Below are 27,880 nucleotides of genomic sequence, written 5' to 3'. Positions count from 1 at the left end.
ATTCTGAACATAGAGGATAAGAAAAGGTAAGAAACTTCCCTGGTTCCCTGAAGATTAAAGTCATACAACCCTGCATGTAATAGGAACTTAAGGTCTGCAACTTTCTGAAATGCCCTTTGTCTAATAATTTGTGACTTTCAATGTAAAAAATGTAACCAAATGTTCTTTTTCTGGAGCATTCTCTTCCTTGACAAGTTAGATTCCTTGACAAATGAGATTAGCCCTTAAGTCACACTGTTAAGTACAAAACAGTAGGATGAAACATCGTTTATAAATTTCTTGGCTTTTTCTACTTAGTCTTTCCTTCTCCTTGGTTTTACCATTAGTGTATTTCAAAAGAAAAAGAAAACAAAACCTGAAACAATGCGACAGTGCAACAACAATGACTTCCTTCAGTGTGGCCTTTCCAGCCATAGTCTCCTGGGGATCTAGTCAGGGCCTGCTCATGACTGGTTTTCTGAGAAGATTTGATTCAATTTGAGGAAATTTCAGACTACCGTGGCCTTAAAAACTCTGCATCGGAAGAACAGTCCCTCCTAACAGAAGTAGTGATTCCGTTCCATTTTTGAAAGAGATAATTACCAAGATATTTAAATTCGCCACACTCTTGACCCTTCCAAGTGTTTGCTCTAGTTGTTTGCTGTTTTGTTTCTAAATGGCTGACGTAACATAACAACGTTTTGTGTATTTATTTATGCACATTCTGCCCTGTTCGAGAAGATTTAAGGTGGTTAGATAACTTTCAGCAAAATAAATCTTTTGTCTTTTCTTTAAGATAACATTTATTCATTTGTCAGAGAGAGAGAGCACAAGCAGGGAGAGCGGAAGGCAGAGGGAGAGGCAAGTTCCCCACCGAGCAAGGAGCCCAACACAGGACTCAGTCCCAGGACCCCAGATCACAATCCCAGCCGAAGGCAGACGCCAAACCAACGGAGTCACCCGGGCATCCTGCAAAATAAATAAAACAGATGAACAACGAGGAAATTAGGTATCAAAAGTAGGACCGTGAGAACAGAGAGCATATACCACATGCATGTGGAAAGCTCTGTTGTGCTGGCAAGAGGTGGGCTGCTCACTGTTCTCTACCATCCATCAGGAGAGGGACAGAGACAGCTGTAGAACTCACTTGCCACTGTTTATCGCTACAGACAGAGGAACTACAAGAGGCAGGAAACGAACAAAACCTTAATGATTGAAATGTTGCTACCTTCCAGGAGGAGGTTGAAACAAAGGATTAAAAAGAGGCCCTGGGTTATTTCCATTTTTGAATTATTCATGCTAGCTCTGCCCTGCAGAAGCCATGGGAAACTGAAAGCAAGCTGCACCTCGACTAGCCTGGAGCAGTTAATGACAGCAGGCTCCACAGCAAACCCCAGACGTTTAAACCGAAAGGTAAACCAATTTTGCTCAACCTAGCTCTTCTAGAGTCCAGTTCAGGATCCTTTTCAGCCTGAATAAAGCCTAGCTTTGTATTTCCTGCATCAGGGTTCTGGAGGATCCACAACGAGGCTTTTTCCCCTCTCAAGGACCGAGCTGCATTGCCCTGTGGGGTCTTCCCCCAAGGGGCAATGTGACAGTCAGGACACAAAATCTCACCCTATTAACATTAATACATTAATGCCATATACTTGAAATACTCAAATGCCACTGGCTTGCTTCCAAGAATTACAATGTTTTCCAGAGTCCCTTTTCTACATCCTGTATTCCTAGCTGTTGTGGAGCTTAAAATGTGTTGTACCTCATGTTGGTGATGAGCTGTTGTCAAGACTGAGCTAAGCTGGAGTGATCTGAGCTGCCAGATATTAGGGTCATCCATTAGGACAGTAACCCAAAAGGAAAGTAACCACTGAGCCTTTGATCATTGCAGTAGCGTAAGAAACCAAATAGGAGAAAGCTCTGCCCTTCTTTTCCCCACCTACAATGTCCCATTTCCCCCTGTGGAATGCTGCTGGGTGGGAGTCCTGTGGATCAGGCTGATGAGGAGATTGCCTCATTGCCAGGGGAGCCCCAGACAAGAGGCTGCTGCTGCTGCAGATGATACATGGAAACCGGAAAAATCATCAAACAAACGGGGTAACGAGCTGTTGTGATTACAGGAAAAGCTTAGAATGTTGCTAAAATTATCTAGTTAATAAAAATGTATATAATGATGATTAATTTCCAAGAGAAAAAAGCAAGCTATATTTTTGAAAACAACGTTGCAATGAAGTGATTTAGTAATAGACTGACATCAAGATCATCCTAGATCATCACCTCTGCATCCCATTTGCAAAAACCAACACCCGCTGATATCGTTATCCCACTTTGTAGAAACATCTCAAGAAATGGGAAGTTGAGGAATTGCTAAGTATCATGTCAAAAAGCAGTTTGCCACAAAAGTGTGAATACTTGGAAGAACTGGGTGTTCTTCCTTCTGGCAAAAGCACAGAGGAGTGCAAGGTGCTACATCAGGCTTGCAGGGCACGTAGAGGTTACCCCATGCAGCCTTTCGCTTTGCGGGAGAGTTCCATTCAGGCCCAGAGAAAGCGACCTGCCCAGAGTGAAACAAGACGCCAGGGACAAGGCACGGCCCCCAGCGGAGAGCTGTCCATCAGAGCAAAATCCCTGGGAAAACAGCTCGGGGTTTTAGAATTGCAGAATGTTGCACTTGGGAAGAACCAGCTTAATCTGGTTACAGACTGGGGAGGTAACCAGAGGAAACTCAGGATATAGAGCCCCAAAAATCCTTATTAAAAGCTACGAGGGCCACCAAACAGTTTCTTCATTGGCCTTTCCCACCATATCTCCTGCCTTTCTCTTTCGTGTTTACTCCTCTCTGGCCAACAAGTTTTTCAGTAGGAGCCATGAAACTTGCCCATTCAGGGCCTATGGCAAATTTTGGTCCTTTATCCTGAAATACACTCTCCTCCTTTCTGGCTGATTCCAACTGTAGCTTCATTCTAAGTGTTACTCTTCCCAAGAAACCCTTCCCGACTGACCTGTTTAGGTGGGTCTCCCTAAAAATTCCTGCTTAAAAAAAAAATTTTTTTTTTAGATTTTTACTTATTTATTTATATGTTTATTTATTTAAAGCGCGAGCCAGGGGGCAGGGGGAGAGGAAGAGGGATAGGGGGAGAGAGAATTTCAAGCAGATTCTATACTGAGCATGGAACCTGATGCAGGACTTGATCTCACAACCCTGAGATCATGACCTGAGCCAAAATCAAGAGTCGTATGCTTAACTGACTGAGCCACACAGGTGCCCCTAGAAATCCCCTTTAAAGCTAGTATTGAAATAAACAATTTAATATGTGTGGCAGTAGAGGTCAGTATATTCTTTGGGCTTACTTTGTATTAATCATTGTGTTATTTACTCAATTTTTATTGAAGGACATAGTAAGAAAAGTCAAAAGGTTCCACAAAGGTTGGTATGAAATGAGGCATCCCTTATCCCTGGTCTCTGCCCCACCAACTGATTTCTGCTTCCAAAAAAAACCCACTTTCAACTCTTTTAGTGTGTGTGTGTGTGCGTGTGTGTGTGTATTAGTAATAACTCCAGATTTCTTGATAACATACTTATCCTGCTTTTTCTTGATTTTGAAAAGATAGCCATTGATTTCCTACTATGGAAAATGAGGTCTGATCTCTCTTACACCAGTCTCTTCTCAAACACTCCCCAGTGAATTTATAGCATCATTTCTGGTGAGGTAAACATGTGGTCTTTATGTTATTTTGATTCTGTATGTGTTATTTATAGTTCAGCCACGAGGTATAATGTTATCACATTTTCTTTCTTAGACACTATATATCCTTTTATATAATGTTTATGTTTCTTGCTGTTAGTGACTGTCTTGTTTCCTCTTTGGCTTAGTTTTTAATGTACCTATTGCTAACTTACCCCCAAATTCTCTTGCATATGTGTAATCCTCATTTCAGTATGTGTGAGCCCATCAGATATTAATTTCATCTTCTGGAGACAGTTGTCCTTCTGCTCTAGCCTAAAGCACTCATTTCCCAAGTGTGTCTGTTGCTGTTGCCTGGAGCTTTCCGGCGCTGAGATCCTGGAATATCCACTTGCTCTGCCTCGCAATGGTATCTCCTGTTTTCAAGGCCCCTCTCTCAGAGGCTACAGATTGATCATTTTTGAAACATCAAGATGAAGTAATATCAGTGACAAGAGCCACAGAACCTCAAAGGACTAAAGGCCCTTTCTTCTTTTCATATCAGACATTTAATCACATTTTGTGTTTTTAAATTTGTAATTGGTTTCTGATGCCATTTCATGTAAAATAAATTCTCCCTTTTAACATCTATGAGTGACCATTTTCAGTTTTAATATATTACCTTTCAAGAAGGTAGCAAGGGCAACTGAAGAGGTGTTAAATATATATCACAGTAAAATCATGCAGAAAAAAGTGCTTTTTCGCTTTTGCAATTTTTGCCGCATACATAAAGGCTTGAGTAAATGGGTGACAGGTTTGTAATGTGCTCAGGGGGAAAAATATATTTTATGATTTCCAAGACCAAGAAGATGAAATCTACAATGTTCAAATATAGTTAAATGCTTGTAACTAACAATCCCCAAAAGAATCCTAACCAAGATTTTTTTTGCAAAATTGACAAGCTGATTCTAAAATGTATATGAAAATGTAGAAGACAATAACTATCAAAGGCAACCTTGGGTAAGAACAAAAAGAGTCCAATTACCAGAAACAAGACCTATTATAAAACTATAGTAATCAAAGCAGTGTGGTATCTGTGCCTGGATAGGAAAATAGACCAATGGAACAGAATATGGAGTTCAGAAACAAATACACACATACATGGTCACCTGGTTTATGACAAGGTGATCCTAGAGTGAAGAAAGTTCTTTTCAATAAATAGTGCTCGTGTGGGGCACCTGGGTGGCTCAGTCCATTAGGCATGCAGCTCTTGATTTCAGCTCAGGTCATGATCTCAGTGTCATGAGATGGAGCCCCAGGTCAGGCTCCATGCTCAGTGTAAAGTCTGCTTGATATTCTCCCTCTCACTGCCCCTCCCCCCTTTCTTTTTAAAATAAATAAATAAATCTTTGAAAAAAATAGTTCTGGTGTAACTGAATTTCCACATGGAGGAAAAAAATGCATCTTAGGAAGCCTGGGTGGCTCAGTTGGTTAAGCATCTTCCTTCAGCTCAGGTCATGGTCCCAGGGTCCTGGGATCGAGCCCCACATCGGGTTCCCTGCTCCGTGGGGGGCCTGCTTCTCCCACTCCTTCTGCCTGCTGCTCTCCCTGTTTGTGCTCTCTCTCTGTCAAATAAATGAATAAATAAAATCTTTATATATATATATATATATACATATATATACATATATATACACATATATATACATATATATACACACACATATATATAAAGATATATATACACACATATATATATAATTTTATATATATATACATTTTTATTTTTATAAATATATATATAATATATGTATATTTTGTATATACATATATGTGTATATACATATATATACATATACATATACTTTATATATATATACATATATACACACACATATATATAAACATATATATACACACACACATATATATATTTATATATATATATATAGAATTTTCAATGAAATTATTCTTACTAGACAAAACATGGAAACACCCCAAATGTCCATCAACAATACAACAAATAATGAGTTGTAGTGATCAGGTCTGGTTACACAATTTAAGGGCAATTTTAGAATGCAATATAAAAATGCAGGTGCTTGGCTAAGAAATGATTAAGAATTTCAAGATGTCAACAGCAGAGCATTAAAGCAAACAGGAGGCTATGTGGCACTGCTCACATGACATTCCCATGAAGCCTGTCCTGATATTGATACAATGGAATCCTACACAGCAATAAAAGACGAATGACCTATTACTACATATAACAAATGGATGACTTTTGCAGATCTATGATGAGCAAAAAACCCAAGCACAAGAGAAAAAGTACTATATGATTTCATTTATATGAAGATTAAGAACAGAGAAAATAATATATGATAATGGAATTTAGAATTGTGGCTACTCTGGGGGATATATTGAATGGGAAAGGGCATGAGAGAGATTTTTAGGGTGGTGGAAATATTCTATATCTTGATATAGATTGTAGATACACAGATATGAATGTGTATAAAAACATAAGAAACAATACTTGTCAGATGAAATATAAAAGCACTACATGGAATCAGCTGCCTCGACCCTCAGGTCCCTTTCACCCAGCACAGATCTGAATCTTTTGCTCTGACTTTTGTTTGGATGGGGATGTTACAGAGTCCTATTGAGTCACGTGATTCTACTAACTACAGAGGAAGCTTGAAAAATCACCCGTGTACCCAGGAAAATCAGGAGATTTGGTGAACACAGAGCATGGGCTCTGCCACAATTTTAAAATGCATCTTACCTCTCCTCTCTCTTGCTGGGAGTTTTAAGCTATTGTTCTTAAGTTATTTGCAGCAAAATCTATACTTACTTATTTTAGAAAGATAAATTTCGTATTATTGCCACAAAAAATATGACATTATGTGAAGTTCCTGTGAGAAACCTCTGCTCAAAATTCTTTCCAGCATACTATTCAATGCTATTTCTAAAGTGCAGAGAGGGATCGGCCCATTGGCCCTTCCCCAAACGGAGAAACAGAATTATAACTGGACACTATCGCTGACAATTTCAAAGAATAAATTATAAGAAAAAAGGACAAGAACACTCCCTCACTTTAAAATAGAAGCAAGGATGCAGCAAAATTTGTTGGGTGTGTTCTCTGAAAAGGAAGGTCCAAATCTTCTCAGACATATGAAAGAGAAAACTCACAAATGTTTTGTGAAGACAAAGTGATAATATATTTTTAGAGGAAGTAAAATTACACACACTCTTTGACTAGTCTCTAGGCCTCTTGAGATCGTGACTCGTGAGATCTGCTTTGTTACTTCTCTTTAAAGAAGCCAAATTAGATCCAGCCTATGGAAAGACCTTTCTCCTGATTCTGTCAAGAACCGATTATAGGTTTGCCCCAGAGAGGTGCATTGGGATAAACTGCCAAGGGTTAGGAGCATATCAATCCTTGAGCTTGAGGGTCTTTAGAAGTTTAGGTTGATTCTGTCTAGCAGTGGGTTACAGGTACAAGATGATAGCTTTATCGTTTTTGTTTGGATGAGTTCAGTGCAAATTTAGCCTTGGTGTGTTCTTAACCATCTCTGTATTCATGCCCCCTCATCCTGTATCACCATGAATATGTCTTTTCTCAATAAAACCTAACCACTAATTATTGAATACCTTCTATGTGGTTGCTGCTTACATTACCTTACTTAATCCTCGAATGAACTATGTAAAGCAGGTTTCATCAACCCCATTTTAGGGCTGAAGAAACTGAGTCATCGAGTGATTGGAGCTATTGTTTGCCGGCCACTGCTTAATATGCATAACCACTTCTCTGAACACCTTTTTTCATTTTCTGACTCTCCCCTGAGGATCCTATTTTCCTCTGTAGCCATCTCTCACTTCCCATATATTCAAGAGTCTGGAGTAGGATTGCCAGAAAAAATGCAGGACACCCAATTAGATTGTAATTTCAGAAAAACAATGAATATTTTTTGTATAAGTATGTCCATGCAATGCTTACAGTAATATTTAGTAATACTAAATATTATTTGCAGTAATATTTAGTAATACTAAAATGTTACCTGAAATTCAACTTTAACTAGGCTTCCTTTATTTTTATTTGTGGACTCTGACAACCCTAGTTGAGCTATGGTCTTTCTTATGTATTGTTGTCCCCTCCACACCATTTCTCCTTCCTTAGACCTTCTGGTAACTTTGAAACACATGTCTACATATCTTCAGACTCTGCTTTCTACTACCTTTTACAGTAGTAGAAGTTGTCTGTCATGCTCAGGGTTATTGTAAATTTATTGATTTAGCACCTGGTTCACTTTCTTTCTCTGAATAATTATTTCCATTATTATCTTTTTCAGGATTCCATTACCCACATAGATGACAATTCAATACCTTTGCTTCCGATTTCCTTTACCTTCTAATTTCAAACATTTTGTGGAAGGTTTTGTAGTATTAAATAGGGCTAGGGAGGCCTCATTGAAGAGATGACTTTAAGCAAACACCCTGAAAGAAGTGAGGGACCCAGCTCTATTGACACCTGGACAAAAGTGGTCCAGGAAGAGTAAACAGAAGTGCAAAGGTCCTGAGGTAGAAGCCTCCCAGGGTTGTTTCAGAAAGTTTCTTGAGAATAAGGACTATATCTTATAGTTCTTGGTGCTGTTGATTGTGCTCAATATTATCTTGCCCATAGGAATTACTCAGTAAATATGATGACTCAGAGAGCACAATAAATTCTTGTTTAATAAAAGAATGGAAGGGGGTACTCTGATAGGTCATAAAACATATTTTGAAATCAATGCCTGTCCCGTAAGAACTTGAGGTCCAATGACAGCCTTCTGAGCAATATGTAAAATAAGACCATAACTTAAATAAGGAATTAATTTTATGTACAACTAGAAAAGTGCATTTGAGAGGTGCATTTTGAGGGGCACAATTCAAGTTTTATAAAGGCCTGATGTGCAGAATATTTTCCCAAGGGTTTCACATTATTCTTATTTTAATCAGAAGGGTGTTACAACATTATGGCTTAGGATAGCATACTAACCTCGTATTGTCTCTCCTACAGGCAACATTTCTGTAGTTTTTCATGACCTTTTGATTCTCTTGCTTTCAACCCAGTGACTCTTGAAGAATGGAAGTAAGGAAAGATAGTGAAGATTAGATTTTATTTTTAGCAATGTTTTTTCAGTTTTTAAACAATTTCTCAGAATGCTTTAATTTTATTTCTTTATGACAAAAAGGGGAACTATTTATTTTCCTTATTTCAAAAATAAATTACATCGGTTAAGAAAAATGTAGAAAAATACGAGCATACAGACAAGTGAGAAAGAAAAGTTGAAAATCAGGGTTTGTCTTTGAATCCCTTGCAGCAAAACAGCTGCTGGAGGAAGCAGTCATCTTCTTCTTTTTACTTATTTTCATTTTTTTTTATTTTAATGTTTTTTTATTATATTATATTAGTCACCATACAGTACATCCCTGGTTTCTGATGTAAAGTTCGATGATTCATTAGTTGCGTATAACACCCAGTGCACCATGCAATACATGCCCTCCTTACTACCCATCACCAGTCTATCTCTTTCCCCACCCCAGCCCCTCTGAAGCAATTTATTTTAAAAAGCTTTATTGAGAACCTGCCCAGTGAGAAATGCTCAAGTCGTATATATTCTAGTGCCAAAAACAGAGCTCAACACCGGAGATATTTTACAGGTTTCTGCAGAACGAATGAGTGAATGAATGAATGAAGGAAATTAATCAAGGAACTTGTCTTCTTTGAGGTACCTGCATTTGAAGCCCGGAGTATCAGAGCCAAATTTCCAATTTTGTTTAGTAATCTCTGGACTGTCATAGACGGTAAGAACAACAAAAATGATTACATAAACAATGAACATCAATGAGTAAGGGGGGGGGGTGCACCAACATTGCGGCGAATATTGTCCCCATCCAGCTTCCGTAGTCTTTAGACCGAAAGTCGCTTACGTGACCCGGCCGGTAGTGACGTCACGAGATTTGGAATTCGCGGGAGAACTCGTCTCAGCGTCCGGACGGAGAGAGCGCCCGCGCGCGGGACTTTCAAGCGTCTGACCCCGGGAATTCGAGCTGCCATGAGCCTCTGGGTGGACAAATACCGGCCCTGCTCCTTGGGACGGCTGGACTATCACAAGGAGCAGGCGGCCCAGCTGCGCAACCTGGTGAGTCGACGGGACAGGGCGGGGAGAGTGGGGAGAGGTGTAGGTCCCCAGCTCCGGAGTTTCGCGCCCCTAGGGAGTGGCGCATCGCCAACCCTCTTCGGAAGGTGGTGAGTGCTGTGGTGAAAAATGAAGCAGGGAAGGGGGAAAGAGGGTGCGGGGGCGGGGGTAGTGTTAGTAAACATGTGAGGCCTCCCAGACAACTGTCCTCTGAGCTCAGACCCTAAGTGAGAAAGCCTTCAATAGAGAAATATGAGGGAAGAGTGGAACAGGTAAAGAGAACAGCAAGTGCAGGTTTCTTGAGGCAGGAGTGTGCCCGGCCTGTTCTGGGAACCTCAAGAACGCCCCTGTAGCTGGATAATAGTAAGCCTGGGGAAGAGTGGTAGAAAATGGGGTGGGGGTGTGCGGCGGGACGGGGAGGTGCAGATTCAGTAAATCCTTATAGGGTGAGGTAGGGAGCCATTGGAAGGCTTTGAGTAGTAGAGAAGTGACATCATCTGACTTTATTTTTTAACAGGTTTACTTAAAATTTCTTGGTGTCATTGCCCTTACTTACAAAAAGGAAGGTATTTACTAATTTTGGAGGTCATTTCTAATTCTAAAATAGGTTGTATTAGGTCGTCCCTGATTTTAATTTCTTATGGAAGATTTATTTTTTTCTTCAACCTGATGTGTATTTTCGTGTTGTAGTTGGTAAAAGTGTAATGGCAATGTTTTCTGAAAAGCAAACTGAATCTTTCAGGAAATGTAGAGGGAAGAAGGGTCTTAAGAAAAATCTAGTGTCTGGGGAAGCTATTTATCCAGTCCTTTTAAGAATCTAATAGCACCATACGCTAATGAAAGTGTTTTGCTCAGCTCTCAGTTTCTTCAATACCCACCTTCTTTCAGAGTTACAGGTACTATCTGCTAAGTTTTTTTTTTTTTTAATGAGAAATAATAAAAAAAAAAAAAACTCCAGCATTATATGAAAATCATTAGAAGAATTGATAATGTTGTGAGATTGAGGGCTTTTTTCTTTTTTAATGGTATTCCAGCTATACTAATTTAAAATAAATCTATTACAGCTATATACTTCATGTTTAGACAAATTGTGTTTTCTCAAAATACCTTTCACTTTGATTTTCTTAGCCATAGGATACATTTTATATTCTATGGCCATCTTTTTGTTGTACAAAATTTGGAGTAAATATTTTGGACAAAATTTAATATACTGGTCTTGTGTGTAATAGATTTGCTTTTTAAGAAATATTCACCCATTTTACTGTTGAATCTACTGTTTAATGAAACTATGAAATCTTTAAAGCATACCCTTTCATTTGGCTAGATTGAGTTTATAGAGCAGAGGCAACAAGTATTTGTGAAGCACCTGCTATTTTCCATGCACTGTTTGGGGTGAATAGTTGCTTTCCTTGAAACTTTTTTTTTCAGTGCCAGAGATAGATCAGTTTACAAAGTATTAAAATTTATTGCAATCATCACTTCTATTAAGGTATTTATTTCATTTTTTTCTGTAATGCTTATGTAGAAGCTTTTGCTCCACAAGATTTTATACTGTTGAAGTCATGGTTTGTGTTTTCATCATTTTTATACCCTTCATAGCACTCATTTCCAAACCTGACTGATATCAAAGTCACCTGGGAAGCTTTTTAAATGCACACAGTCTTGTAGTCTTTTGCGGTACTGTCAGTGCCCTACTCCATTCTATTGCTCTTAACTTGCAAGTGCACACAGACTGACTTCCAGCTTCCTGGATCTGCGCTTCCTGAAGACTTTCTTTTGCTGACATCTCTAAGCAGACTTGAAATACCTGAGAATTAATGCCCTCCCTTAATCCCAACCACTTTCCCAAGCAAGCTTCATCAAAGGACTGATGAGAAATAGTATATCATACTCCAGCTTCCCCACCTCTTGGATGGGTTAACACTGTGGTGTTTTTTTCACACTGACTTCAAGAGTATCTCCAGCAGAATTAAACCCCAGATGCCCAGAGTGCTATTTAAGCAGATAATACACTCATTGGCTGCCTTTCTGACCTTGCTTTGCTTCCCTATTCCCCTACAAAATTTTCCTTTACCTCAAATAAACCAAATACACTCAATTCTTATCAGAGGGACTATAGAAAGCCCAAACTAAGACAGGCATCAGTCTCAGAGTTATTGAATCATAATCTCATGGGTGGAGTCCAGTAATTAATCCAGTCTTTTATTTTAAGAAGTTCTCTAAGAGATTTTAACAGACTTAGTTTGGAAGTTTTTGTTTTCTAGGACATGGTGTTGTATCCTGCATGTACTATGCTGGTATATAATTATATAAAATTAATGCCAGAGGAATAATCAACATTTCAGTTAATTTTAAAAAGTCTTTGTATATATACACTCATACATATATATATATTTTTAAATATCTCCACCTCAGAGGTGGAGACACAAACTATTTGATACCTAAAAAGTAGTTTAATTCTACCTAGAGTAGTTGTTTGACCAGGGAAAATGCCTCCTTTTTTTCCAGGTGCAGTGTGGTGATTTTCCTCATCTCTTAGTGTATGGACCATCAGGTGCCGGAAAAAAGACAAGAATTATGTGTATTCTACGTGAACTTTATGGTGTTGGAGTGGAAAAATTAAGAATTGAACATCAGACCATCACAGTAAGCATTTTACTTTGAGGCCTCCGAATATTTATAGCAAGGATTTTCAGTCCTCATCATACATATTCTTGTGGCCCCAGCCATTGTTGCCCAATGTGTGTTTAAGAATTTCAAAGATAACCCAGGTACACAGGATTGAGAGCTGATGTATGGACCTAACTATGAAAGCCAGATCAGAGTCAGTTATGTTAGAGAGAAAAAGTAACAGGAAATTTTGGGTAAAATGTAGGTGGTGGAATTCTTTTTAGATTATCTAGTGAATCAGTACCTCAGCTGGAACTGGAACTCAGGTCTCTAGAATTCATTGTTCTGAGAGCAGTAGTGGGTTTGGAAAGGGAATGATTTTGAGAAAAATTTTAAATATGGAATCAGGCAACTTGGTGGAGATTGAGCAGCTGACTGATAAGAAAAGGAGGCATGAAGCTCTGGGATGTTCAGAGAATTCCTGCGATCCTGCCCTTGGCTGAGCTTTCCAGTCTTATACCATGTAGTGCATTTTCATATTCTCTTTATAGACTGTGTCTAAGATTTAGCTGAAATACCTCCTCTCATTGTGCCCCCCCAATCCCTTTAGAATTAATTTTTCCTTCTACCATCCCTATAGTTTATAGTTTTTTGAGTACTTACTTTGTTTGGTAAGAGTAGTGGTAGAGTACTTACTTGATTATAGTTTTTCATGCTTTTTTTTTTTTTTTTTTTTGACAAGATTGGGTTTGAAGTTATGTAGGGAACATGTCCTATTCATTTTTATATCCTTTGTAGGCTCTGGTGTAGCATCTTGTACATATTAGGCACTGAAAAAATGTATGTTGAGTGACTGGATGGTAAGTAGTACTATTAATAGAATCTTTAGGAAGACAAATGGATTTTAGGCTAATGTTGATGAGCTTATATTTAGACACATTGAGTTTGAGGTGCCGGTGGCACATCCTGGTGGGAATTCTTAAAAAGTATGCAGGGACAAATTTAACAAGTGTGAAATTTGTGGGAAGAAAACTAGTATTTTATAAAAGGACAAAAAACAAGAGCTGATCAAATGCAAAGATGCAGCAAGTTCTCAGAGGCTTAATACTTTAAAATATTTGTTCTACACAAGTTACAGGATAAATTTCAATGAAATTACAATTAAAATCCAACGTTTTTTTAGTTGTTTGAAATCATCTTAAAGTACATATGGAAGAATACATTTCTGAGACTAGCTAAAGTAATCATGAAAAAGATTTGTGAAGTGGGACTTGTGTTAAGAGGTATTAAATCGTATTGTAAGGCTACTGTAATCAAAACAATATTATATTGGCTTGGGAATAGGGAATTCAATCAGTGGAACTTATTAAAGAGCCCCAAAATCTGATGGTAGCTATTTCAAATCAGTATTAAAAGCACGAGTCAGCAAGATGTGCCAGCATACCTAGTTATCTACCCTGAAGAAAATAAAGTTGAATACCTATGATTCATAATTTATAAAGGTGAATTCCATGTGAATTAAAGCCTTAAATGTTAAAATGAAATACTGAATTTCTGGGGCGCCTGGGTAGCGCAATCGTTAAGCGTCTGCCTTTGGCTCAGGGCGTGATCCTGGCATGCTGGGATCGAGCCCCACATCAGGCTCCTCCGCTGGGAGCCTGCTTCTTCCTCTCCCACTCCCCCTGCTTGTGTTCCCTCTCTCACTGGCTGTCTCTCTGTCAAATAAATAAATAAAATCTTAAAAAAAAAATACTGAATTTCTTAGATTAAATGAACAGCCTGTGGTCAGGAATACCTTTTTTTTTTTAATACCTTTTAATAAAAACATGGAAGTGACAGGGAAAAAAATATGTGCTTGTATATATGTGAAATTACAAGTTTGTATGACAGAAGATAGCGTATGTAAAATCAGAAAAATAAGAGATTGTCAAAAAATATTTGAAAGGAATGTATTAGATAAAAGATTTTACAAATTGAAAATGGAAAAACAAATAACCTGGTAGAAAACTGAATGAAAGAGTCTCAAGAGAGAAATATAAGCGACCAATAAACATATGTAAAGATGTTTGACATTTGTGATAGTTGAAGAGAAGCAGTGAGTCAGTTATAAAATCGGCAGAAATTGAGGACATTATATAAAACCTGCAGAAGGGGAATGTTGGGGAAGAGTATTTGTTGCCAGTTGAAAACTGAATTGTTAGGTTTTTGTGGTTTTGTTTTTTGTTTTTTTGAAAACAGGCTGGTTATACTTGTACACACACACACACACACATAAAACTTCAAAAAAACAAATCCCGTTCATCCAGCAAATCCTTTATTGGGAATCTGTTACATAGAAATGAAGTCAGTGCGTTAGACATATGTAGAAGGATGTTAATTGTGGGATTGTTTGATATGTCAAAAAGCAAGAAACAAAATGCCCATCGGTATGACTGACTTCGGGACATCCAAGTTATAGGTCGATATGCAACTACCCTATATCAATATCGGAGGGTAATTGCCTAGATGTATTGTTAACTAGGAAAAGTAAAACAGAAATAGATAGGATTGCCTCTTTTTCTATGACTTTTTTACAGGAAACACTGACACTCTATAGAGATATATAAAATATATAAAAATACATTTATATATAAATATACATATGTGTGTTATGGTAAAGTCTGTGAGTGGACATATGCCGACTGTTTACAGTGATGTTCTTCTCATAATGGAATGGTTTGTAGATTTCTAGAGGTAGAGGGAAAAAGTAATCATAATAAAAACAGGGTGTGTGATATGCCCCAGTTTATGTAGAAACACGTTTATTTGCACATAAAGAATGGGATTAATGAAGTTAAAATATTGGTGGTTATCTAAAATTTTTTTATAAAGTATAAATTGTTTATTTTTAAAAAACAAATACAGAAAAAGAGGAGAAATGGCCACTAAATAAACATTAAAAACATCTATTTTCTTTGTCCACAGACTCCATCTAAAAAGAAAATTGAAATTAGCACCATTGCAAGTAATTATCACCTTGAAGTTAATCCCAGGTAAGGCTACTATATAGAAATTAAGACTTTTTTTTTTTTTTTTTTAAAGAGTAGAACCCATTCTTGAAATAGAATCATGTATGGAAGCACAATATATACACAAATAAAAGTAAAGCTGCTCAGTGTGAAATAGGGAACCTAGAACCTTTCCACTTCTCCTTTTCTTTTTGATCTCTGAGTCAAATAATTTTAATAATTAAATTTTCTTGCTCTAGAGAGTTTAGTGTTTTATACAGAGTACATTTCATAATCATTAAATTTAAATCATTAAATTATTAATTGTTATATTGACTAATTCAGAACTGATGAGCAAAGTAAAGTGTGTCTAAAAAGTTTGTAATGTCTGGAGTGAATATTTCAGAATGTGAATTTGGGTTATCAGATCTTTTTTTTTTGCCACTCCTTTGTTTCAATTTCTTGATTAGAGTGTGTTATAATAGTCCAACAACCAATGTCTATATTATTTATCATGACTAAGATGAGCATCCTGTGGGGAGGCACATTGAAAACTCATGCAGTACTGCTTAATAGTGTAGAAGCGATTGTATTGGGAACAAAGTTGGGTAAAGCTTCAGGGTTGTCTGGGGCCTGATAATGTTTTTTAAGGAGTACAGAATCAAGGACATCTTCAGGCAAAGGCAACCTTTTTGGGCAGTGGAACAGAGATGAGGATGAACATCCATTTCAAGACTGAGTGGATCAGGAAGAATATAGTTATAAGCTAATGTGTATTCAGTAGCAGGCACTGTGTGAGAAGCTTTACATGGATTATATTTAGTCCTCAAAACAACCCTAACAGATAGGTGTTATTATTTTCCCCAGGTATGTCCAAAAAATTAAGAGAACTAAGATTGGTGGGAAAGGGTCTTATCAGAAAATTAGAAGTGTTAATTCGGTAGACAGAAGGGAAATGTTTTGGATTCTTGACTAGTAAATAATCATAAAAGAGATACTCAAGGTGTATTGATCTAATAGTGAATTGAGAAAGATTTGATGGCCGTTCGGGAAAATAAACTAAAGCGATTGCTTTGCCCTGTTTCTCATTGTGAGTTCCTCTGTAGCAGGAATAGTCAGTTAGAGATTGAGCTGATTTGTTTTTCAGGTGTTTGAAATTGACAGCCTAAATTAACTAGGTGACTTATGTTGGTTTGTGAGTTGCATGACTTAAGTGCCAAAGCAATAATGTTAGTATAAATGATAGATAATGCTTATAATAAGTCAACAGCCCACAGGGTTCTATGTTAAATTCCATTTGCTTATCCCATCATCTTGCTAAGACCCTGAATGAGCTCCATGCTAGTGTTGGGAACAGACTTGTCTAGGCTTGTTCTCTCTCAGACCTTTATTATTTGGGGGATGGAGATTAAATTTCTGTTTCAGACTTATTTTTACATTTTGAGTAACTACAGATAATTAAGAAACTTAAGGATTAGTTATTGCTCTTTTTAAGTTACAGTAAATTTAATATGAGAACATGTCTACTGTTTTCAGGGATACTTACCAAATTGTAATTGAATATTAGAATATTGTATTTTAATGACCCCTAAAATATTTCACTTTGAAAATTTTGTGACTGTAATTAGGTGTGAATAATTTTGATTAAAATTTTAATAAGATCTTCATAAGAATAAGGGCATAATATTTTCTAAATACTTACATCTATATTTGCCATTATTTTTGTTTTGTGTAGTGATGCTGGAAATAGTGACCGAGTAGTAATTCAGGAGATGTTGAAAACAGTGGCACAATCACAGCAACTTGAAACAAACTCTCAAAGAGATTTTAAAGGTATGTTTAAGGCAGACCCTGAAACTGTACGCAGTGAGTAAGAGAAAATGTAGTAGGAAACATGAATTCCATCTATTTAGCAAATATGTATTAACCTCCTGTTCTGTGCCAAACATTATGCTCCCTTATTTTTGGATATAAAAGTGAATAAGAGAGGCATGATCTTTGTGCTCATGACAGTGTATAGGCTAATGGAGTTGAATTTTGGTGGAAAGAGAACTATTTGTGTCACCTATTTGTTATTTTAGAACTAGATGAATAATGAAAAAACAAAGAAATAACATGATTTAAAAATAACTGTTCTAGGACCAAAGTTATATGTTCATTATCAAATTTTTAGAAGAAAATAATCTATAATTTTGCTGTCCAGAGACAATTACTGTTAACATTTTTGTCATTACCTTCCAGTATTTTTTATTATGCATATATATGTGTACATTCTCATAGAAGATCTTGTGATGATGAATATGCCAGCATTTAATGCTTTTGATATATTTTGTCAAATTCTTCATCTGAAAGGTAGACTTATCCTACCACCAGGAGTATTTGGAAGTACCATTCTCTGATATTTATCACCACTGCGGTTAATTTTTTTAATCTTTGTCAGTTTGAGTGGAGAAAATAGTTTGTTTTTTCTTTAGTTAGTGTGATAATTTTTTCTTTTGTTCATTGCTTATTTTACTGTTTTATGAATTGCCTGTGCATATTTCAGCCTATTTCTTATCTTTCCTCCTTAGTTCACTGTATTTCAGAATAAGTTTACGTATATCTAATTTTTTTATTTCTTTATTTATTTGAGAGAGAAAAGCGAGAGTGTGGGGTGGGACAGAGGGAGAGAATCTCCAAGCAGACTCCCTGATGAGTTTGGAGCCTCAGTATGGAGCCTGTTCTCAGGGCTTAGTCCTATGACCCTGAGATCATGACCTGAACCGAAATCAAGAGTTGGCTGCTTAGCTGACTGGGCCACCCAGGTGCCCCTTATCTTTATTTTTTGCTACTATAAATGGAGTACTATCTTACATTTTCTAACTGTTGTGTACATATGTGACAGCTATTGATGTTTGTATCTTAACTTTATGTCTTACTATGTTATTACATGCTTCTGTTGTTTGTAATAGCCTTTTGATTCTTTTGACTTTTTGGATATATATATATATATATATATATATATATATTTATATCATCTGTGAATAGAGATAATTTTTCCTCTTCTTCCCAGTTTGTATGGCTTTAAATACTTTCTTTAACCTAATTATGTTTGCCAACACCTCCAATACAGTGTTTAATAGTGCTAAAGGTAGTGGACGTCCTTGTCATGACTCTGGAAGGAGAGCCTTAGAGTTTCCCCATTTAGTTATTTAGTTCTTGGATTTTGGCCTGAGGTGTATCTATTTGATCATAATAAAGTAAGCATCAGTTCATATTTTGAGTGTTTTAAGATTTTTCTTAGCTCTATTGGTATCTTAGGTTATATTGGGTCTTCTAGTGAAACTGCTTTGTATTTCTAGAGTAAAGCTCACTTGGTCATGATGTGTTAATTTTTTAAATATGATGCTGTTTTCTGCCTACGAAGAAGTTATTTTTATATCAGTTGGTTTACAGTACTTTGTTAAGTGCTATCTTTGTTAGATTTGGAGATCAATCTCTTTATTTCTATTTTCCCTGTTCTGTTCCATTTGGATTTCTATCTCCAGAATTTCTCCTCATTGTGAAGGATTGTCTTGGGAGGGAGTTTCATTTTGTTATTTTTAGTTTACTGCTTTGTCAAACCTTTTGCATCCAGGTTCCTTTGCTCTAACCCAGAAATGGAACCCTGTAGGTACTGTTCTCAGATTGACCCATTATACTTTACAAGTGTGCTCTTGTGGGCGATTTGGGGTTCTGTAGTAAAGGCTGTAAAAACCTTGTACATCCCCGCCACTTCTTCCACACATAGTTTCTTGTTCTCACTTGCTCATATTTGGGGTTTTTAGATAAAACCTGTCACTTTGTTTTGATATAAATGTTATCGATGAGTCTTTGGTTTTGGAATCTCTGTTTTTATGGGGGAGATTCAGATCTACACTGCTACCACTACCATTTTCTAGAAATAACTTAATATGATGAAAAATACAGGGGCGCCTGGGTGTCTCAGTTGCTTGAGCGTCTGCCTTCGGCTCAGGTCATGATCCCAGGGTCCTGGGATGGATTGAGCCCTTCGTGGGGCTCCCTGCTCAGTGGGGAGTCTCCGTCTCCCTCTGCCCCGCCCCCCCCTTGTGTGTGCGCGCTCTCTCCCTCCCTCTCTCTCAAATAAATAAAATCTTTTTTAAAAAGGAAAAGAAAAATACAATAGTTGGATTCAGTTCTTACCTACATATTATTCCTAAAACACCTTAAAGCCGATCCTTTGTTATGGCCGGGTGAAATCTTACTGTGTACTTGACCAGATGTCTTTATTTCTTATTGACTATGTCTCTTTCATCAGTGTTTTCCAAAGATTATTTCTAGGAATGATAAGATTGAAGTTCCACAGGAAGGTGCTCCCGCGATAAAGTATTTTGGGGAAATACAGCACAGTATTTCCCTGTCTTGGTGATTTTTAGTTCATATAAATATAATAAAACCTCTAGTAAATTCTACAAAAAAGTAACCTCTTTAACTTCATTTAGCCTAATGTTTCTTAGGTTTGTTTGATTGGAATTTTTAAAAATAAAAATAAAATTATTCTCACCATACCTGTGACTTTTATATGTCCTTGCCAAAGGAAAGAGTAGTATATCAAACTTACTATTTAAGATTTCTCTCTAAATAATAAGGAGGAAGAGAAAGAGATATTCAAGTTAAAGTTGGTTTTGTTTCTCCTTGACTAGTGGTATTATTGACAGAGGTTGACAAACTCACCAAAGATGCTCAACATGCCTTGCGTAGAACCATGGAAAAGTATATGTCCACTTGCAGATTGATCTTGTGTTGCAATTCTACATCTAAAGTGATACCACCTATTCGTAGTAGGTGCCTGGCAGTTCGTGTGCCTGCTCCCAGCATCGAAGATGTAAGTCAAGTGAAACTTTTCAGAAATTATTTCAGATTCTGTGAGTACTGTGTGTACATCCTTGTCATGTTTGTTTTGTAAAAACATGGTGAAGTGTATTAGTAATTCAGGAACATCTGTGACCTGGATGCTAACTGTTAGTGGATAAATAAACCAATATATAGAGTAGTAAATGCCAGATAACATTATATAGAAAGTGTGATGGTAAGTTCTGTTAATAATAATATTGTGTATATGCCATCAGTATTTAGGAAGTTCTCTTTAAGTCATTTTTTACCTAAAACAAGTAGGTATCATGAATTTTACTAAGCTAGGCAAGGGTTAGTTATTTTAGTGTCTTCTACCTCAAGCTGATTTATTTGGCTTTGGAAAAGACTTGAGGTTGGAGGATCTAGATTTCGCAAGGAGATTAATGTGAGAATACCTAGTTCCTAGTTAGGGGACCAAAATTAGTCTGAAACAACATAGTACATGTTTTTTTTCCTTTATCATTTTTAATACTTATAAATAAAAATGCGAATTTCTCAAAATAAGCAGCTTTCCTACTATTAATAGATTTTGGGTGATTTTATGTAAAGTAGGTATAATAGGTGACTGTGACCTTGTGTTGGTTGCAAAGTATTAAATTACCTTTTTAAATGTTTCACTTATAAACATTTTTATATGGTTAAAAATAGTTCGATATAGTAAAAACTTAATAAAGTTAAAAAGGCAGGGCTACCAGGTTACACCACTCTTACGGGCACTGTTGACATCTTAGTGCATACAAATAATACCCCTGAGTCATGCAGAATTCAGCCTGTGCAGCTCTGCTTGGCAGCCCTGTGACTGGTGTCCTTGTAAAAGACCTGAGGCCCTGTGTGTCCTTCTCACAGTCCCCCAGGGTAGCTGGCAGGCTAGGAATTTAAGCCAGATCTTTGGTTGCAGAGCCAGTTGCTGCCCCTTCCTGACAGCTAGATTAGACCCCTGGTTTTCTGCTTAGAGGAACATGTAAGATAGGGTGGGAAATGACAAAAATAAAATAACAAGGGTCTATAAAGATGTTATCAACAGAATTGCATCCATGTGTTGTTTGACAGATTGCCCAATTTTGTTAATAATGTTTTGTTTGTAGATTTGTCATGTGTTGTCTACTGTGTGCAAGAAGGAAGGTCTGAATCTTCCTTCACAGCTGGCTCAGAGACTTGCAGAGAAGTCCTGCAGGAATCTCCGAAAAGCCCTACTTATGTGTGAAGCCTGCAGAGTACAACAGTGAGTGAAAGGGGCAGTTACCGCAGGAAACATTTTGGGACACAAGCACCCTTCCATTTAATTTATTGTGTACTCTTTTTATCATGTAGATATCCTTTTACTGCAGATCAAGAAATCCCTGAAACAGATTGGGAGGTGTATCTCAGGGAGACCGCCAATGCTATTGTCAGTCAGCAGACTCCACAAAGGTAAATAGTATCAAAGATGACCATAAAAGTTTCAACATGAAAATAGCACAGATGATCTGAGTTTTGGATTAGCTGTTTTATACTACCAATATGCCATTTAGAATTACAATAAATCTTGTATCTGAATACTAAACTTTCAAAGAAAAGATATTTAATTTTAGAAATGTAGTGGTTCAGAATAGCTGTTATGTAGTATCGTGGCTTTTATTAAGCTATTGACAGGTAAATATGGAATTTATACGTAAATTAAAACAAATCTTGGAAGTTTTAGTTTTCTTTTCAGACTCTCAGATGACTTAGTATGTAACATAATGTGCCTAGTTATCTAATATTGAAAAGAATAATACTTTGTAATTGAAGCATCATATCCTAGAAAGACACCAGCTTATGGATCAGACTTTTACTGATTTTTAGCTAAAATTCTTCAGGTAACTTCATCTTAGAGTTTGAACATTTTCGTTTATGTAATGAAGATACTGTTGCTGTTACCCTGCTAGGAATATTTGGGCCTTGGTTGTGAAGAGTAAGATTGTGTGATAATGGTTTGAGAACTAGAAAACTGCTTATGTATGATGATAAGCTCTGTTAAGAACAATACTATGTATACACCACCAGTATTTAGGAAGTATTTTGTGTCATATTTGCTGAACAGTTGTTTACATTTATTTCTGTGGGTCTCTTATTCAGTAGTGGACCATACTGGAAATACTTCAACCACTAATTGTTTGGTTTAAGATAGCTTTGATTGAGAAGGGCAATCTGCTCTTCTCCAAATCAAGAGTGACTGTCTTAAGGCCCACTAACTTTGGGAAGCCTGGAGATTTTTAAGGCTCGTTGATGTGCAGTCTCTTACTCTTACTTACTGCCTGTTAGAACTGAGAAACCGTCTTTGGAGTTAAGAGAAGATAGTTGATCGCTTTAGGAAATAGACTGGACTGAGTTCAGCCACTGAAGTTTAAGCTTCTTGGTTCATATGAAAATAATCGTGAGAAAAATACACCATGTTCCTCCTTTTGGATGATATATCTGATGAATTCTAATTTTTATGAAGATGCTTCAAAAGGATTATAACATAAACTCCTTGGCTCCTGTGTAGATTAGTGGAGGTGGATAATCACACATAATGGGTACTTAGTATTTCATGAGGGTTTGCTTTGAATTCCTATAATTCAGTTATTTTAATTGAAGAATTTAATAGTTTTTAAGAAGTGCCAAACGTTATAAGTAATCTCTTCAGAAAAGAAACCTTACTTTAGGAAAAAGTGTGCATTCCGTTTTGTAAAATGTTGATAAGCTGTGAAGTAATCTCAGCTTTAAAGAGAGAAAATTCAAACAGCCTGTTTTAGGAGCCTTTTACTTTTGTAAAATATTTCCACATTGAAGATGACTTTCTTGATTTTTGATTTTAAAGAAGAAAATTTGGTGGTAGTAGTAGAACTTTCCTAATTTTAAGAGAGTTCAGTGTAAGATGTTGTAATATTTGACAATTGCTAGTTGTATTTTTAAGACTTTGCTGCTACCTCTTCTTCCAATTTTCCACACAAGTTTGGGAGACTCAAATTTGTTTAAGAAGAGGTGCTGTTATTTCCTATGGAAACTAACAGTTGTGGGAATTAATTCCATTGTGTTACATAAAAAGAAATTTCAATTCCAGAAAGCTTCCAAGTTGACTGGAAATACTGGGAGAGCTGGTGTCATTCTGATTGTTGGCTCACACATTACCAAATGACTGTTTATTGTTTTTGACCCCTTAGTCTTGATTCTTGTCTGATTTGTTTTAGGAGTCATAATTTTCTAGTTTGGATAACAGCTAATATTTAGCGAGCAATTAGTATGTTGGTTCTTACACTGTGGTATCTCATTTAAGTTGTAGAACAGTCCTAGGAAGAAAAGTTTTATATCATCTTTATTTTGTAGGTAAGAGAACTGCTGTTTTGGGAGATCGTTGCTTATTCACAGATATTCGGTTAAGAATCAGAGAGTTCTATAATACCATGTTTTTCTGACAGAAGAATTTGCACTCTTTATCACTTGCAATCCCCAAGAAATAATGACACAAACATAGAAAATGTAGAATATGTTAATTTTTAAGAAGCTAAGTCATATTAGAAATGAACTCAGACTAAGCCGAGATGGATGTAACATGCATGAGGTGAACACAGCGTAGTTATGGCACACTTCTAGGGGGAAATATATCCTTATTTAACTCTTCAGAAATAAACTATATGCATAATTGTTAAAATAATTTCATACCATCTGTCGTTTGTGTCTGTTTCTTACTTTTTAATAATCAGGGTTTTTGTTTTGTTTTGTTTTTTGTTTTTTTAAAATGAGATCTACTACCATGGCCAAGAAGGATCAAGGGCTTTGGAGTCAGACTTGAATTAAAATTCTGCCTTAACTACATGAGTTTTAATGGATGCTTAACCTCTCTGAACTCTTATTAAAGGAGTGGTGTTGTGAGGTCTCAATAGCATACTGTAGTGAGCCTCTTATAGAGGAAGGGGTTAAATAAATGCTTTGACAGACATTGGAAGGGTATGGATTTGAAAGGAAGGCAGATCTATTCTTAAATCATGGTTTTGCTGTAGTCAGCTTTGTGAGGTTACTTAAACTATCTGAGCCTTAGTCTTTTCATCTAAAAAAATGGAGATAATACACCCACTCAGAGCTAGTGTGAGGACTAAGTTAAATTATTTGTTACAGTGTCTTGCACATAGCAGGGGCTCAAAAGATGCTAGTTTCTTTTTTCACTTTATTTACTTTTATTGTGGTACAGTTTCCTACTCTTAGAGTCCCTGGACAAGGATCTGAACTTCCACTTTTAAGAAGTCTTTGACGAATCACTTCTCTGACTGATCTGAAATATGGAACATCTGTGATATTATTTTAGTAAAGATTCAGAACAGTATTTTCTGTTTAGGTACTAAGTATATGTAAAGAGATAAAGATAATTGTTTTATGTGTATTTAAATTTTACTTGTCACTTTTTTCTTCCTGTTTTGAAATGTCATATGTATATTTCCCTCCTTTATACTTTTCATTTCTGAAACTATTATAAGAAGAGCCTAGAATTAAGAGCTCAGAGGTTGGAATGTTCATATTAATTTCGGCTGCCTGATTCTGTGCTTAACCTATGACCTCTTGCACTGCCCTTTCTGTGACAGGACAGCTTTGTTTCCCTACCACACTGCTTTTTTACTTAGCAGTTGAGATACTCGTAACATATATCATATATCATGCTTATATTCTCTTTTCTTACTTGTATAATTAGTGATTGTTTAATCTTTTCATGACCATTTTCTAGATGTCTGAATATAAATGTCTGACTAAAAGTTCTGAACATTTTTGGAAAAATGAACTGAAATTAGGAAAAGCTTAAATGTCTCTCTTAAGTATGATAAGCCATTTAAGAAACTGTCTGTATTGGATTGTTTAACTCATAAAGTAAAACAGCACAGTAGGTACTTGAAAAAATTATGTCTTATTTTCAGTATAAAATATTAATTATCTTGTTTTTTGCAGGCTCCTTGAAGTTCGTGGAAGACTTTATGAGCTTCTAACTCATTGTATTCCTCCTGAAATAATAATGAAGGTAATCTGATTTCAGATCTTGAACCCTTTATAACCATAAAATTTGGACTTTGGGTATGTGATCACAGGGCTTTTGCAGTACTGAGACACACTGTCATTTCTTTCTATCCAGCTTTCTATTCAACAGATATTTATTGAGCCTCTCCGTGTGTCAGACACCATTAGGGGAGTGTTGAAGACTGGGGAGGGCCTGCTTTCAGACCATTTATATTTTAGTGGGTGAAATGGGAAACAAGCAAAAGGGTTTCAGAATGTTGTAAGTTTTAAAAGGAAGTAACAAGGTGAAATGATAGTAATGGAAGTTGGGCTGTGGAAGGTCAGCGACAGCTTCTATGAGGAATGTATGTTTAAACTGAGATTCGGAGGATTAAAAAAAGAGAACCATGTAAATAGATGGGAACAAGTACAGGTGACCCTTGAACCTTGTGGGGATATTAAGGCCCTGACCCCCTGCATAGTTGAAATCCGCACAGAACTTTCAACTACCCCCAAATTTAACTGCTAACAGTCTACTTTTGACCAAGGGCCTTACTGATAACATAAATAGTTGATTAACACATTATGTGTATATATCATATTCTGTATTGTTACAATAAAGTAAGCTAGAGAAAAGAAAACTTATTAAGGAAATCATAAGGAAAATGCATTTATAGTACTGTACTTATTGCAAAAAATCCGCTTGTAAGTGGACCCTCACAGTTCAAATCCATGTTGTTTAAGAGTCAGCTGTATTTCCGACAGTGATGTTTAGTGCACATGGAGAATGACATTAAAGAAGTTGGTAGAGTCTGTTCTATGTAGGGTATTGTGAGGCACAGCTTTAGGTTTGGTCTTTTAGCTACCTAGCCAGCTGTGTTGATTGACTTGGATGTTAGAGAATGCAGGGTTTTTGTTTGTATTTATTAAAATTACCTGGCAACACTTACATGAAACAATTCAAATTATACTAAATTTAAAAGAAAAAAGTGAAGGTCCACCCTTCCATTTCCACAAAAGTATGCACTTTAAACAGACCTCTATTCTAGTGACATAGAAATAAGCCCATATATATGGCCGTGTGTGTGTGTAGTTTCACAAAACTTCACTGTGTTCTGCACTGTGTTTTTTTATTCAACAGTGTAGCATGGATGATGTTTCGTGACAGTATGGATTTATTTTATCCTAGTGAATGAATGGAATTTCATTGTAGGACTATAGCATAGGTTTTTGAATATGACCCTGTTGGTGGAATTTCAGGTTGTCTACAGATTATTAATATAACTAATAATGCTGCAGTAAGCATCTTTGTACTTAATATCTTATCCCTCAATTTGGCATTTGGAATATGATTCATAACTACCACATTTTTACATTATAGAAAGGGTATACAATTTTTTGTTTTCAGATGAAGACTGCCATTCCATATAAAAGAATTAAAGATTTTGGAAAGCTTGTTCACCTTTTTTTTTTTAATTTTATTTTTAATGATTACTTTTTAATTATTAGTTGTCTTTTTTCAGGGCCTTCTCTCAGAACTTTTACATAATTGTGATGGACAACTGAAAGGGGAAGTGGCCCAGATGGCCGCTTACTATGAACATCGTCTACAGCTGGGTAGCAAAGCCATTTATCACTTGGAAGCATTCGTGGCCAAATTTATGGCACTTTATAAGAAGTTCATGGAGGATGGATTGGAAGGCATGATGTTTTGACATCTTGACATCTATCCTTAATTCTTCCTAGTATTTCTCAGTATCAGCATTTACATTCAGTTTATATTGGAAGAGCTGCAGGTAAAATAAACTAACTTTACTTAATCATGTCTTATTTGTGGTTTTTTTTGTAATAATTCTCCTGTGAATTATTATTATACTCTAAGTTAAATAATTACTCCTTTATATAAAGAAGTATATTGAAAGGACACAACTTAGAAACTTTAGAGTCCAGAAACATGATTTTAATGACTTCCAAAATTTGCTATTCAAGTATGCAATGCTGGTCCTCTCATTTTCCATTCATTCTCTCATCTGTTGGAGGAAATTTACCACATACAAAAGCAGAGATTATTTTCTATCCTCCAAGGGACCATTTTTGGCCACAGGCACATAACTCTTTGCTTGGCAGGTCATTAACTTTAATCATATTTTCCCTCAATCAAGAACTGTATATTTGCAGGAAATGTAAGGATTAATTTTGAAATACAATAGCATGAATATGAAGAAAATTGTTGGAATCATTTCTATTGAAACTACAGAAATCCAGCTTTTATTTCAGTGATTCAGATTTGGTATTAGGTTGGCTGCTAAGACGTATGTGTGTTTTCATTAAATGCTTGAGGTTCCTGAAGAACATGAGCTATGTGGCTCACAGCAAAGGTATATTAATATAGAAATTACTCTTTGAACAAGTGTATTTTTCTGTCATTGATCTATCCTTTAGAACAATTTTTCATTAGAAATTTGGTTCATGGAACAAAGAGTTTGCTTGACAGATTTGTATGACAGGTTCTGAACAGTTTCTTTAATTTGGGGCAACAGAAGCATGACTCCAAAAAAAGCTAAACCAACAAGGTAAAATAAAAGATTTTAAG

General features: G+C 36.4%; 1 protein-coding gene and 1 long non-coding RNA gene across 2 annotated transcripts; one reads left to right on the top strand and one right to left on the bottom strand.

Annotated features, from left to right (window-relative positions):
- Window positions 1–91: 91 nt before the first annotated feature.
- LOC123791921 (uncharacterized) lies at window positions 92–9,539 on the bottom strand. The gene is made up of 3 exons (XR_006779558.2): window positions 9,411–9,539; window positions 8,674–8,752; window positions 92–948 (listed from the first exon to the last, which is right to left on the bottom strand). It is a non-coding gene; the product is annotated as an uncharacterized LOC123791921 (long non-coding RNA).
- Window positions 9,349–27,092, top strand: RFC3 (replication factor C subunit 3). The gene is made up of 10 exons (XM_045796977.2): window positions 9,349–9,482; window positions 9,577–9,820; window positions 12,326–12,463; window positions 15,392–15,459; window positions 17,150–17,247; window positions 20,097–20,278; window positions 21,393–21,529; window positions 21,619–21,717; window positions 25,243–25,312; window positions 26,811–27,092. Exons 2-10 carry the CDS (start codon window positions 9,734–9,736, stop codon window positions 27,000–27,002), a joined length of 1,071 nt encoding a protein of 356 aa, XP_045652933.1. The 5' UTR covers window positions 9,349–9,482; window positions 9,577–9,733; the 3' UTR covers window positions 27,003–27,092.
- Window positions 27,093–27,880: the final 788 nt, after the last annotated feature.

The sequence above is a fragment of the Ursus americanus genome, chromosome 10 (genome assembly GCF_024610735.1).
Source record: "Ursus americanus isolate L20-20 chromosome 10, mUrsAme1.1.p, whole genome shotgun sequence".
In the NCBI taxonomy this organism is placed as follows: domain Eukaryota; kingdom Metazoa; phylum Chordata; class Mammalia; order Carnivora; family Ursidae; genus Ursus; species Ursus americanus.
The sequence above is the reverse complement of the archived record's forward strand: the minus strand, read 5'-3'. Positions and strand labels throughout refer to the sequence as shown.

Coding starts and splice junctions, on each gene's coding strand:
- RFC3 (XM_045796977.2), top strand. CDS start 9,734: ATGAGCCTCTGGGTGGACAAATACCGGCCCTGCTCCTTGGGACGGCTG. Junction 9,821..12,325: donor CGGCCCAGCTGCGCAACCTG/GTGAGTCGACGG, acceptor CTTTTTTTCCAG/GTGCAGTGTGGTGATTTTCC. Junction 17,248..20,096: donor CTCTCAAAGAGATTTTAAAG/GTATGTTTAAGG, acceptor CTCCTTGACTAG/TGGTATTATTGACAGAGGTT.